The 14,466-nt window shown below is 38.8% G+C and overlaps 1 protein-coding gene across 1 annotated transcript in view; it reads right to left on the minus strand.

The window, feature by feature from the left end:
- Nucleotides 1–13,007: 13,007 nt before the first annotated feature.
- PKP2 (plakophilin 2) overlaps nt 13,008–14,466 on the minus strand; it is a 43,130-nt gene continuing 41,671 nt past the window's right edge. Inside the window, exon 13 of the mRNA XM_058804937.1 lies at nt 13,008–13,961. Coding sequence (XP_058660920.1) covers nt 13,893–13,961 — 69 coding nt within the window. The 3' untranslated portion in view covers nt 13,008–13,892. The remainder of the gene's footprint in view (nt 13,962–14,466) is intronic.

The raw sequence follows: 14,466 nt of genomic DNA on the forward strand, positions 1-14,466 counted from the left end.
GAATATACAACACAAGCAAAATAATGAGGAATAATTTTATTAGCACAAACACGAGGTGAGCATTCCCTGTGAAAGGAAGAAATCTGAGAGAAATCTGAGCAGATCTCAGCTTCTGCAAGGTAATTTCTGCAGAGCTATAAAACTACAGAGCTGAAATACCAAATGTTATGCTCTGTCTGAAAATCTGGTTGTTCTAATTAAGCTGTCTTCTTCCATTCTGGCCAAGTCAGAAATGTATTTTTCTTGAATGCTTAGAAGATGGTTTTAGTAGTGTCATTAAAGGAACTACATTTGCACAAGCCTTAATAAATTCTGAGTATGAGCTGACAGTTTGCAGTCAGGATCTTCAAACAGGAGATCTTAAAAAGAGCTGTTGGGTCCTGTCCTCCCTGGCAGACCTTCCTGGGCCATGTGTTCTTGTATTTTTTTCTGATTCTGGCAGAAGTGTTTTGGAAGATTGCGCTTTTATTATTAACATTATGAGAAGGGTACTCTGAAATACGAAGGGATTGTTTCTACCTGAACTGGGCTAGAACAACCAGCTGTTCTAGTTTACCTGAGCTATTTGCTCTTCTCATTCTCCTTTGCAATGTGAGGGACTGACAGTTGCTTTTCTGCATTTTCTGTATTCTTTCAGGTCCAGGGTGAATTTGCAGAGACAGCTGATAGGTCAATCATTGGTGCTCTTGTCCATGCAGAGTACATTTAAAATTAATATTTTAAATATGCCACTTTCTCACTTTTCTACAGTCAGCTCTTGGCATGGGGCCTCACTTTGTGGTCCCAAAAGCTCTGCAGACATGCTTTAGAGGCAACAGCCAAAATGCAGCAGAAGCTCCTGTCTAAACTTGGCACCTGAACACCTCCTTCCAGGATTGTGGGGAGGAGCTGCCAAATAAATTCTGCTCAGCTTTATCTCTGCATCTGGCTCTCTCCTGGCGTGGGCTGGGTCTGTGCAGGGGGAAACAAAGCTACAGCTCCAGCAGAATGCTGAAATGTGGGAAATTAAAGCCCCCAGCCAAATGAAACTTGTAATTGAGGTGTCCCTTTCGAGTGAGGGAATGGCTCAGGCAGGTTCAGCGTTCTGCCTGGGTTGCAGAACTGTTGTAATTATCCTGTGGGGTTTTTAATACTTCTGAGAAGAGGAAAAAAGGAGCACTAATTTTTAGAGCTACACTCTGTTGCCAATGTGCAGCATCTGAGGGCATCTGAGCATTTCAGCCAGGTGAAGAATTTGTGAGCACTGAGGCTGGGTCAAAAATTGCTGTTGCCAGTGCAGGCTGAGTGAGTTTTGACGTAATGTGACTTCTTCTGGACACAGACATTAGACTGTCATTGATAATGTAATTTAGTTGTTTGAAGATCAGATCCTTTCTCTCTGTTCCAATGCAGAGCATCTGCTGGAAACATGAGAGGATGGACTAAAAAATGGAATTATACTGTTGGTCCTTCTTAACTTTCAATACTTAGCTTTTTTACCCCCCCTCATTCTCAAAGACATTCTTATTATAACCCTTGCACACAAATTGGTACAGATACACTCAAACACACAGGTGTATTGAGAGAGACATTGGAATTTGGTGTGCTTGAATAGATTCCACACCTTTCCAGAAACAACCTAGATGATATGAAATCTCTCTTGGCAAAAGAATGCCCTTGAGGTATCATATTTGCATGAGGAAGCTCCTAAAATAAATATGCGTGGGAGTTGCTGAATATATTTAATCTACATTTGTCTGTTAGAAACAATAAATCTCAAAAAAAAAGGAAAAAAATCTTTTTAGTTATTTAATCTTGAAGGTGAAGTAACACCCAACCAACTCCTGAACCTGCTGTGCAGATTGCAGACTGAATGCTTGTGAATGCTGCTGCTTCTGCTCAGAGCTTTCATGCTTTCTGATAGCAAGATTGATGAACAGCTATCAAAAGCAATTTACCAGGAAGCAGCAAAATAAAAATAAAGCACTTTGTCTGAAACAGGTGCTCTCAATTCATGTCACTATATTTTTATTTATTTATTTATATATTTATAATTATAATTTATTTATTTATATTTATTTACATATATTTATTATATATTTATATTTATAATTATATTTCTTTATCTATATTTATTTTAATATGTTTATTTATATAAAAATAAATATATATAAATTATAAATTATAAGTATATTATGTATTTATAATAGATAATAATATATTTATACATAATTTTTATATTATAAAGAAATAATAGATAAAATTTTATTTATATTTATATTTATATTTATATTTATATTTATATTTATATTTATATTTATATTTATATTTATATTTATATTTATATTTATATTTATATTTATATTTATATTTATAGATAGATATAGATATGATCAATGTTTCCAAAAGCCAGACTAGTGCTTGCTGCATCTTCTGGTTGCCATCTTTGAAGGGCAGCACATCATCATTTCGCATACTTGTGGCCTTCTGGAAAACAGAAATTTCCTTCCCCTGGTGCAAAAATGGTTCTTTTAATAAGATTTTTCGAAGCATTAACAAACAACAAACTACTACATCAATGCTTTGCTGAGGAAGTGGCTTGGATTGTCCCTGGAAAATGATCTGAGGTGGATTTTTGAAGGAATGGAGCTGTCCCTATGTGTTTGAGGTGGACAAGGTGAGGTTAGCTCAGCTCTTGCAGCTGATGCCAGGGCAAACTGCTTGTTTTGAAGGGCACCCTGTCCTGTCCCCAGGAGATTTCACTGATGCCCAGAGGCTTTCATTGATCTGACAGGTGAGCAACAATCAACAGAACACCTTTGGGTGTGGGAATGCAGGAAACTCCTCAAGAACAGGTAAAACTTGTTCTTTTCCTGCAGCACATTCTGAGCCGTAGCACTAACACAGAGAATGAAGCTTAGGCACTCTGCTCAGGCTGTAATTTCCTTTTACTTTTGTACTTTGTAAGCAGAGGCTCAGATGTGCAATATTAAAGGGCAGTTCTGTACATAAGTGGCATTATATGCTTTTTTCTTAAAGTGCTTGCATGCTTTAGGAATAAAAAAATTCCAATTTTTATAGGCAACTCTTGATGGCAACTAGGCTTCTTAAGGCTTCAAACATCCTGAAAGGAAGAATCCAGGCTAAAGTTTTCCCTTATGACAAGGTTTTGATGCTTCCTAAACCACTTAATTCGGCTTACTCAGTGGCTGGGCTCTCAGGGCCGCTTGCATCTCAGGTTTGCAAGGACAGGACTAACTCCTCTATTAGTAATTACTGCTGAAGAGTTGATGTATTTTTAAAGAACTTCAACTGAGGCTGGTCAATACAGCAGAGTTGCTGAGATCTGGGGATTTTAGCAGACAACCCTTAATTTTTACATCAACTAAGGAGGAAACACAGGATTTATCTTGTGGAAAAACCATCTCCAACTTTATTGCTGCTGCTAGAATAGCAGATTGCTGCAGCATTCTGCCTTGGAGGCATAACAAATAAATTATTTCAGTATGAAGTTCTTTCCTGCAGTTTTGGGCTCTTCCCTCCTCAGTTATGATATCTTGTCCCCTCTCTTTGTTCAGCATTTAGTAAATGACAGATACAGCACAAACATTACCCTCTCCACTGGTGTGTCCCAGGCTTTTCTCCATTCTCCTTACTTAAGTAGGAACAAGTTTTAAAATATGCTCTAAATAGGTTTAAAAATCTGCTCTCAGTATCCCTGGGCACTTTAATATATTGCTTGTTTTTATCTGGGTTCCCAGGTGAACCAGGACCTCTAACTCAGGCTGTTGAAAAAAAAATGTCAGCAGAATTAAGCCTATTTCTAACTTATCATATTCATTACAAAATTAGCCCCAAAATTTCAAACAGTACATTTTAAATCTTCTCCCCTTTACCCTAATTTTACTCTCTCTTTAAGAAAAGAAAAAAAAAAAACCCACAAAAACCCATGGAGACCCATATACCAAAATGAATCTGTAATTGGAGACTTTATTGATATCTTCTAATATTTACTACTTAAAATGCTCATTAAAACTAACATGGCAACTTTAACGAGAAAAATGAGTTCCACATTATGCAAATATTTGCACGGGTGGACCAAGATTTGAATTTATCTGGATTATAGCTGGTGGAAACAGCCAAAGAACAAGGTCAAGTTTCCTCCTTGTGTCTGAGAGCTTTTTCACAGCTGACTGGGCTGCTCACTCATCAGCTGGGCAAGACCCAACATCCTTTAAGTTATCTTGAAGGGGGATGTGACTGCTGCTTTATGTGGGGGCTCACATGTAAAATCCTGATCAGGGAGCTGATTAAAGGAATTTCCAGGGCTGGCCTGCTCTGGCTGATGGGGACTATTCCTGCTGTAATGTGAGAGCTCTGCTGAAAGGAGAGCATAAAAGGATAAAAAGTATGGTGAAGGAAGCTGTCACCATCATGGAAAATCAAAAGTACAACAGATTCTGAGAACAGATATGGGGGAGCTCTCTTAGAGTGGTGATTTTAAGACACACTTCAAGAAAGTCTGTAAGCAACTGGTTTTCCTCTCAAACCTGTGTTTTTCCTTTCAGGTATGGTTAAATGAAATTTTTGGAGGCAGAAGTGATGGTTTGATTAGAACAGCAACAACAAAGAAATACAGAAGCATTCAAAATTCTGAAAAATTTATCTGCTTTGCTGTGAAACTGAGCTTTGTGCTGGGCAATGAGAAAGGGATGAAGCAAACATCTTGTTCTGGTGTCCCTGGCCAATCCCAGTTAATGCTGATGTTAGCTGGAACTAATGTTGTTCTCTCTGCTTCACGCAGCTGGGCAGGGCCTCTTAGACTTTGAATTGCCAACCAGGGGATGAGTTTGCCTTCAAGGGGAAAATATTTACCAGTTCCCCAGTTAAAGTTACCTCAAAGATTTTTTTTCTATCCCCATAAAGCTAAACTGGTATCACTTTATGACCAGAAGTTTCAAAACCCTTAAGAAATTGTACTAAAGGGGAGCAACTGGAGCTGTAACCACTTGCACTGTGCACAGAATAGGAAATATTGAGTGGCCAGGCTGCTTTTTTCTTGCCAAGTCTTCCAAAACAGTAGGAATGGAGCATCTCTGACCTCTCTGGATTGCTGTTTCTAGCATGGCATCACTGTGCTGGTAAGAAATTTTTTCCTGATGCCCAACCTGAATCTCCCACACCTCAGCATGGTGCTGTTGCCCTTTGCCTCACTATAGTGGAATAAATTTGGTTCTGTACTCTCTGGGGCTTAGATGCAAGTATTTGTAGGTTGCTTAAAAAGTACAGTCCAATGAGCATGAATAATTTTTAAACAGTCCAAATGCTATGCTGCTTTATTTCTGGGGAAGAATATGAATTATAGCTTCAGTCATGGAAATCCTTTAACAGAATTTGAAAATCCAAGGTGTGATTTAATTTTGTTTTTTACAACTTGTAGTTTTACCACATCATTGTTTATACCAAACTACAAGCTCAGCTTTCACAGAAAATTTCCATCTTGTTCATCCTCCCCACCATCAAAAGCCCTTAAAGAGCTGTTTATGTGGACAGATGTCTCATATCAGACTTTAAAAAAAAATACTCCAAACAGACTTTATAGTGCACACAGCAACCAGAAAATGCAAAGAACTGCACAGCACAGGTGTTAGAAAGCTTATCTGTCTCCTTATCTGCAAATGTCAAGGGTCAGAGATACACAGGTGTGGTGGTGTTTGTGGGTCCCCAGGACGAGGGAGGAGATGGGAATCTTGACTCCATGTTTCAGAAGGCTGATAGAATAGAAATAATATAATATATAGTATATAATATATAATATATAATATATAATATATAATATATAATATATAATATATAATATATAATATATAATATATAATATATAATATATAATATACTATATATTATATACTATATATTATATAATAATGCAATATATATAATGTTATATATTATATAATAATATAATATATAATATAACATTATATATTATATATATAATGTTATATTATATATATAATTTATATTAGTATCTATAATATAGTACATATAATGTTATAATATAACATTATATATTATATATATAATATATAATGTTATATTATAATATATATTATTATAATATTATATGATGCATATAATGTTATATTATGTATATTATAACATAACATTATATATTATATGATATGATATTATATATGCTATACTAAAATTATACTAAAAGAAATAGAAAGAATTTCATTAGAAGGCTAGCAAGGAATGAGTAATGAAATCTCACGACAGACTCAGAGAGTCCAACACAGCTGGCTGTGATTGGCCATTAATTAAAAACAATTCACATGTGGGTAAACAATTCTCCAAATCACATTCCAAAGTAGCAAAACATGGAGAAGCTGAAGCTTCTCAGCTTCTCAGGAGAAAAAAATCCTGGCAATGGGATTTTTCATAATATATGAGAGTGACACACAGGTTTGAAGAAGTCATAGCAGGAAGGAGCAGCTGGCAAATGATGCAGTCTGGGAATAATCTGGTAAATTCAGCCATGGGGGACAGCCAGTGCAGGTGAGTGCCCTGTTGTCAGGAGGAAACACGAGCATGCAGGGCTGTCAAATACCAGTTTTCTCAGAAATGCTGGAGCTGGGCTGTTTCCACCAACCATTGGGCCACAGTTTCTGAGAAATATGTGTGGGCAATTAGAGGACTCCAACAACTGGAATAATATTGCTGAAAATGCTTCCCATCAAAGCTCTTTAGGGAATGATGAATAATAAATGAGGACAAGATCTTTATGACAAGGAGTTTCAAAACCCTAAAAAATTGTACTAAAGGGGAGCAACTGGAGCTGTAACCACTTGCGCTGTGCACAGCATAGGAAATATTGAGTTGCCAGGCACAGCTCTCTTGTCCCTTCAGAACTTTCCTTCCATGTGAAGGAAGTTTCAGTGAGCTGAATCTCCCGGTGAATCCCTCGTAGCCCTGGGAGCCACCTCTCTATCAGCACAGCTACTGTTGAAATGAAGGACACAAAGAGATGTAAATTACTTTGTTTTGGAAAGAAAATCCTCAAGCCACACCTGAAACATCCTTTGTTTTGGGATCTTCCTTTCTCTCAACCCTGTGGGGAATTTCCTGTGTCTGAGGTTTTGGGTTTTATGGAGGTAAGCAAAGTGTTACTCTGACTTCACTGCTGGATGTAGAGGAGATGGAGCTGACTTTGGTGTGGGAGCAGAGAGGGCACTGCTGGATTATTCCTGGATTTTGGTGTGGGAGCAGAGAAGGAACTGCTGGATTATTTCTGGTTTCATCTTTGTCACCTTCAGAGGCAGAACAAAACCAGTTTGTACTTTATAGCATGCCTGCACATTTCTGCATGCCTGCTGTACACAGGGCATCCTGAAAAAACAGGAATTGATTTGTCTTGGAAGAGGCTGGGCAAGAATCTTATTTTTCTTAGTTTAGGAGGAGAGTTATTGTTAGAGCCCAGAAAGAATGTTGGCAAGATCTTCACAGAAACTCCCCTCTTCTTTTCCTCTTCCTTACCCTGAAAAAGCAATTGTTAAATGGCATGCATGTAAAAATTAAACTGTCCCCTTCCAGAAAGGGGATTCTGCTTAAAGGACAGCATCATAAGTGTAAACTCTGGGCTATTTCCTGTCCTTTTGGTGATGCTGTCAGCAGTCACAGGAGTGTCTTCTGGCCCAAACCACAGGGTCAGGAGCATTTAACAAGAATTTCATGTTTTACTAGAATTGTGGTAAAATATTTTTCAGGCTTGAGATGTTACACTGATTTTAAATTTTATTTTTGCTTTGTGTCTATTGAGAAAAAAAAAATCTAGCCAAGGTCTCACTGCCTGACTGCAGGAGGGGAAAAGGTAACAGAGCAAAATATGCATCTACCACAGGTGGTTGGTTTGAACAGGTGAGAGATCAGGGATCAGCCCTGTCCAGGGCTACACCTTCACTACCTTGGTTTTCTTTCCTGTTGGCAATCAGCTCACTGCTGTTTGCTCACTTTAATGGCTTTTCTCTCTCTCTCTCTCTCTTTTTTTCAATGCCTATTTTACAAATCTATATCTGTAGCCACTACAGTGAGTATGAAGGACATGAGGCTGCTTTGTAAAACACAGGTTTTACAAAGTGCCATTACCAGATAAACTAAATGGCTCTTCTTTTATAGCATAGTATAGACTGTAGAATTTATTGTGGCTTATTTATTATCCCTAATAACCCTCCCAATAACTTAATTACAACCCTGAGGTAATGGTGAATTTGTCCACCTCTCTGCAACACAGATGAAAATTACAGATGTGATCAGGAAATGTGTCCTTGGAGGGTGGGTAATTCATGTACTCAGGAGGAATTCTTTCAAAGGCCTCTGCTCCAGTCTTTCACCCCAGAAGACAATCTTCCCTCCATCTCTTTGTGTCATTTTAACTGTGCCAAATCTTCTTCAATAACACTTCTGCAAGAATATTGCTGCTATCCAAGGCACCAGTTTTTGACTTCCAGGTTTTAAGTAATTTCAGGTCAAGCAGTAGTACCCCTAAAACAAAACAAAACAAAACACAAAAACCCACTGCAATGTTGGTGCAAATATTGATTTGTAGATTCTCCTTTTTATCACCATGTATTTACATCATCAGACCTGAGCTTCTCATCCCAGCCTCCCTTTGTGTTAAAAACTCTTAACTTTTGTCCATATGCTTTTAAAATAACAAATATTATCCTATTACAAAAATAGTATTTCAAGGCTATGTGTTTTATATTATCCTATTATAAAAATAGTATTTCAAGGGTATCATATGTTTAGAGCACTTCTTTTTCCCAGCATCAGGAAAGAAAAAACTCCTTAAGAATCCCTATTTTAATTTTTATAAAGACATAATACGTCCCAGGCTCTCACTGCAGCATCCTGTGTGCTGCAGTAACTGCAATGCAAAGGTTGCTGATCATTTCTCCAGTCTTTAACAATTGTGCAGGGTTTAAACTCATTCAGTTTGTAATGGGGCTAAGCCCAATGTCCAGAGTTTTGGGTTAAAACTCAAGTGTGCTCATGTGTCCTAAGGCACAGTGTGCTTTCCAGGCAGAGTTCAGCACTGATACTACAACATTACTGATTTATTTTGTTGTTCTTCCAAGCCAAAAACAGCCTGGAACCCATTTTCTTATGGCCTTCATGGGCTTCAGAAAGTTTCTGAACTTTTTGAAAGATTTTACCCTTCTTGGCCTATCACTATTATTTTTCTGTGCCTCAGATATGGCTGTTTCTCTTTCTGGTAAAAACACAGTAAGGATGTATTTTTGAGGGCAAAAAATGCCTTTAAATTCTCTATTTATATAAAATATATTTATATAAAAACTCTATTACTGAGGAAGACCTTAAGTCTCTTACTGAAGTTGCAGGAGGACCCAGATGTTTAAGTAGTGCTGTAAAGAAGAGCAGGGTGGGAATTCTGGGGACCCAGCTGCCTTCAGGGTGTGAGTGGTGATAGTTTGACTCATAGTCCTAAAGCTGATTACAAATTAGAGCATGCAAAACACTGATACCATGGGGTATTTGTAGTATTTGCAAATTTGGGGTATTTGCTCTAAATTGTGGCTGCTAAGAACATGCCTGCTTCCTCTTTTCTGTACCTGTGCACATTTAGGCTGGTCTGAGAGAGGACTAAGGATAACAAGATACTAATAAGAGGATGGGAGCTTAATAATTGGAAAATTGTTAAAGAAATGTTAAGTTCCTAAACTTGAATTATTTACAGTTACATTGGGACTGGAAGATAGAGCTGAAGGAAGGATGCAGGCAAATTCTAATTTCTGATAAGCCTAGAATGCCTCTAATGTGTATTTTAGGCTGTTTTTAGCTCTGAACACATGAAATAAGACAAAAATAGTTTATTTCCCCTTCATATGCAAACCTATAAATATATCCAGAGTAAGCCTGCAGAGAAAGGCAACCCCTGATCTGTGTACAGCATCTGCACTGAAGCCCTTTTTGATTTTTGTGTATTTGAGCAAATCTCTCTGCTGGGATTCCACTGTGTAACATCTACACCAATATTCCAGGCACGACTCTCATGGTTGCACCAACATCTGACGTTTCAGGGCTTGCCCTTGGAGTGCTGTGATGGAAATACGCATTTCCTCTGGTCTGACTGCTGTTTGCAGATCTCTGTCTCCTATCAGATGATGCCTTGAGGTGATGTTATCTTGCCCATGGGATGGGTCTGGGAGCATGAGTCAGGAATGTAAACTGAGGTTTTAATCAGCAGGACGTTGAGTAAAGGAGTGGAGGAGCAGCTGCAGGAGCTGGAATAGCTTGGGAAGCAGCAGTTCCCAACACTTGGCATGGCTTGTGCATGATTCAGTGTGTGACTGCTCATCGGGGCAGCTCCTGAAGCACCCCCAGGAGGGCTGTGAGAGAGGGCTGGGGTTCCGTGTGCGGCTTTAGATGGTGCCAGCTCATTCCAGTTCTTTTATGGGCCCAGAAGGGGAGGCTGAACCTCTCTCAATAGATAGCATGTACTTCCTCTAAAGAAAAACCCCACAAAAAAGACAAGTAACCCAAACCCTGTGCCCGTGCATGATATAATGCAATTATTTTGCATAATTCTAGAATTATTCACATAATTCTAGAATTAATGACATAATTCTAGAATTATGGAAATAATTCTAGAATTAATGACATAATTCTAGAATTATGGAAATAATTCTAGAATTATGTAAAATAATTCTAGAATTATTTTACATAAATTCTCTTTAGGAAAGGAGGGAGAAGAAGAAGTGCTTATGTTTAGGAGCAGTGGCAGTAGAAAATAAGGTAGGAGGATGAAATCAGGAAATGAATGATTAATTCTCTGGTAATGTCTATAATCTACTACAAAAATATCTGTACTATTTAAGAGTTTTTACTAAAACAATTCTGTGAAAGGTGGTTGCCCTAGGTTGTGGTTAGGACACAAGACAAGAGGACCTGGGGTAAGTTCCTTGTTCAGCCAAAAAACTCTTTGGGCACTGCTCAGTATTTTTAAATGCCAGGTTTCCAATCTCCTCTCAGGAACAGAGCAAGTGGGAATGTTCTATTTCTCAGAACCATGACTATGGTGAGGCTGATTTAATTATTTTTGAGATCTCCAGTGGCCCATGGTGAAGTTTACTGGAAAATACCAATTAAAAAGAAGTGAAAAAAGCAGATTGTGGGTTTGACAGGTCAGCAAAACTGGGCAAAGAAATTATTTTCAGGAGGCCTCTGATGCCAACAGGAGCATTACACAGCTTGCCTTCAGTAACACTGTGCTGTAGCAGGAAAATCTAAGTCTCCATACCTAGATTTTATTGAAAAATGAGTTTGCCCTTTTGAAGGAAGGGCTAAGGCTTAAAAATACATTCGCTGCATCCCAGCCAAGTAGGTTCACTAATAACAAAAAGACCAAAGACAGCTTTTTTGCATTAGAGCAAGCATTTATTATTTCTCTGCTTTGTTTTCTTTGGAGCCCTGCTGAAACGTTTTTGATTGCATCCAAGTAGGAGATCAGTTGTAATAAGGTGTGTCTCATGTTTCTCCTGTTGCTGCCAGGACTGAGATAATTCCTTGTGACTTTTGAACACTGCTTTGATTTTAAAGGGGCACTATCATGGATTCATTTTGGCTGAAGAGGACCTTTAAAATCACTGCACCAATGGAAACAACCCAAAAACTCTGTGTTTCCTTTTTAAGGACATCTTACTGAGAGGTACACATATATTTAAAAGTACCCAACACCATTGCTTGTTTTGTTTCTTAAATACCATGTGAGTTTAATGAGCCTTTCCAAAATGCATGAGCCTTTCTAAAAGCTCTCTTCTTGATCTTTTAGACTGCAATTCTTCATTCAGGTTTACTCTTTCTGTATTAATTTTGCCTACCACTTCTTTTGGGCAATAAAAAGAGACTTGTCCAAGTTTGCTGGTGTTCATTCTTTCATGGCACAAGCAGAGTTACTTGGGTTAACAAGTTAGAAGAGAAAGTTGGATTTTAATTGTCTGTTTTCTATCATATTTGAAAAAGTTATAAAAACAATTCCCTCAGTGTGTGGTGCTGTAAATTCCTTTTTCCCCGCGTTGTTTTTGGATCTGCAGTATTTTGAAGATGACATCCCGCAAAAAAATAATAGTATTTTTAAAACCTCCTACTGGAGTGCATTTGATTTGAGTTACTCAGAGCAGACGTGCAGGACTAAGAGCCCTCTGAAAATGACCAGTGACAGGAAAGCAGCGTTGTTTGCTTCCCTGCCCGGGGCACATTCTGTCTGTGCTGTGTGCACGTGTGGGGCTTCTGGGACTCCTTGGGGAGCTGCGGGATCTGCCAGCAGAACTGAGCTCCCAGATATGCAGGAATATGTTTGGACACGGTGCAGAGGTACAACACACTGGTTCTAAATGTCTGGTAGGAGCCAGACCTTCAGCCAGGAGTGTTGGAATGAGGAGGGCTGGTGACCTCCCCTGTGAGGTCCCTACTCTCAGGATTTTGCTCCATCTCCTTCGGAACTGAGGGCACAGGATGGGCTCTGCTGGAGCAGCAGGGCTTGTAAACACACATGACAAAATATCCACTGCCATAAAGGTAGCTCACCTACCCTGACTGCAGAAGAGTAATGCCAGATCACACCTGCTGATAACCCAGCAGAAATAAATTCTTATTTAGATAATAATTTCCTGCTGGTTTAATGGACAGCCCAACCCCTGGGTTTGTGGTTTTTTTTTGAGAGAAGTCTGACTTACTAAATGCAGCAGCTAGGTTTTTTTTTTAAGTGCTTCTTTACCATGTTGAGCATCATATAATGAAAACCTGAGCCTTCAGGTCCTCAGGAATTTTTTTTCCCTCCTATTACCTACTCCCACTTGTGCAGGCATAGTCCCAAAGTCATCACATTGCATGTAATTGCTGTAGGGAGGATGATCATTTCAAATAAGAGAATATGAAGCAGGATCAGATGAATTCCTTAATCAGCACAGAACCCAGCCCCTTGTGTGTGTCTGTTACTTCAAAAATAAAGGCAAGACTCCACTCCCTTTATTATATATGGATTATCAACAGAATTGTTTGAAATTGCAATTTTCTTAAAATAATAATTGAAACACCCACAAATAATTTCTCCACCAACTAGCAAAGAATGATGAGATTGAGTTCAGTCCAAAGTGTCTGAAATACAGTGCCTTAAACCTAGTGGTTCTAGTTAAAATCCTTTCAGGACACAGTTGTGAAATGCAATAGACATGTGAGGGAGGATGAGAGGAGCAAGGGATGGTAAGAACTATGTAAAATCAGTTTTGCTGCTGTTGCTGATGAAATCTCAAAGGAAAGAAGCTTAAGAACCAGTGAGCCCATGAAAATAAGCAATACAAAAATAGTAATTTTAACTTCATTGGTGCTTTTATAATTCATGTAGTGAAACAGCTTCTTGTGCATACTCATAGAGTCTGGAGATTCTTATTCAGCTGTGTGAAGAAACAAAATAGTGGAAAATTACTAAATTCTGAGCAGTGCACTTGATGCTTACCCACCGTAGAAAACTTCTGGTATAAAATAGTCTGAAAAGAATTTGCTGCCCACCAGCATTTCAAACTCCTCTGTATGGAACAAAGGCAGTCACCTGGAGCTCTGACTCCTGCTAAACCTGGATGAAACTTCACCTCAGCCATCCTGGAGAATCCATCTTTGGTTATTCTTGTACTGACATTTGTATTGATGTTGATATACTGGTATTGATGCTGTCAGTGACAATGAGGTGATGAGGATTAAAAACTCAAAAAAGCCACTCAAGTCTTTATAGCAAATCAGCTCCTTTTTTTCTGAGATGCTTTGTGGATCATGCTGGTGACACCAGCCCTGTGAAGTGTAGGATCTCTGTTCTCCTGGTGCTGTGCTCTGGAAATTCAATCTTTCAGTGAGTTGTAGGCTTTTGTGGTCCTGCTGTTGACAAAATCTGCCTTCTTGAAGTCAGCCTTTGGAAGGGAAGAAACACAACAGGTCATTACCTTCAGTGCTGTTTCCCTTTCTGGTGAAAACACAGTAAGGACACATTTTTGAAGGCCAAAAAATGCTTTTAGATTTCTCTAGAACTAAAGGAAGACCTTAAGTCTCTTACTGAAGTTGCAGGAGATACCCAGATGTTTAAGCAGTGCTGTAAAGAAGAGCAGGGTGGGGATTCATTATCTTCAGTGCTGATTCTGCAAGGGAAGGGTGGCTCCAGCTGCCTAAAAGCTGGATAAGGAGCCATGGCAGGGGTCTAGCAGGGTCCTGAGCAGTCACAGGGACAGAACAAGCTCGTTTAGCCCAGGATAGATGAGAGGATAATTGGAATTGCTGACCTCCCTCCACTGTCTCTACCAGGAGCCTGTTCTTCCACCTCAGCTCTACAGACTCCTAACTTTCAGGTGACTAACAGCTGAGATAAACCTAGCTGAGATCAACCCTGTCAGAACAAAGAACACAGGGCAATGCCAAAAT

Source organism: Ammospiza caudacuta, chromosome 5 (genome assembly GCF_027887145.1).
Source record: "Ammospiza caudacuta isolate bAmmCau1 chromosome 5, bAmmCau1.pri, whole genome shotgun sequence".
Lineage (NCBI taxonomy): Eukaryota > Metazoa > Chordata > Aves > Passeriformes > Passerellidae > Ammospiza > Ammospiza caudacuta.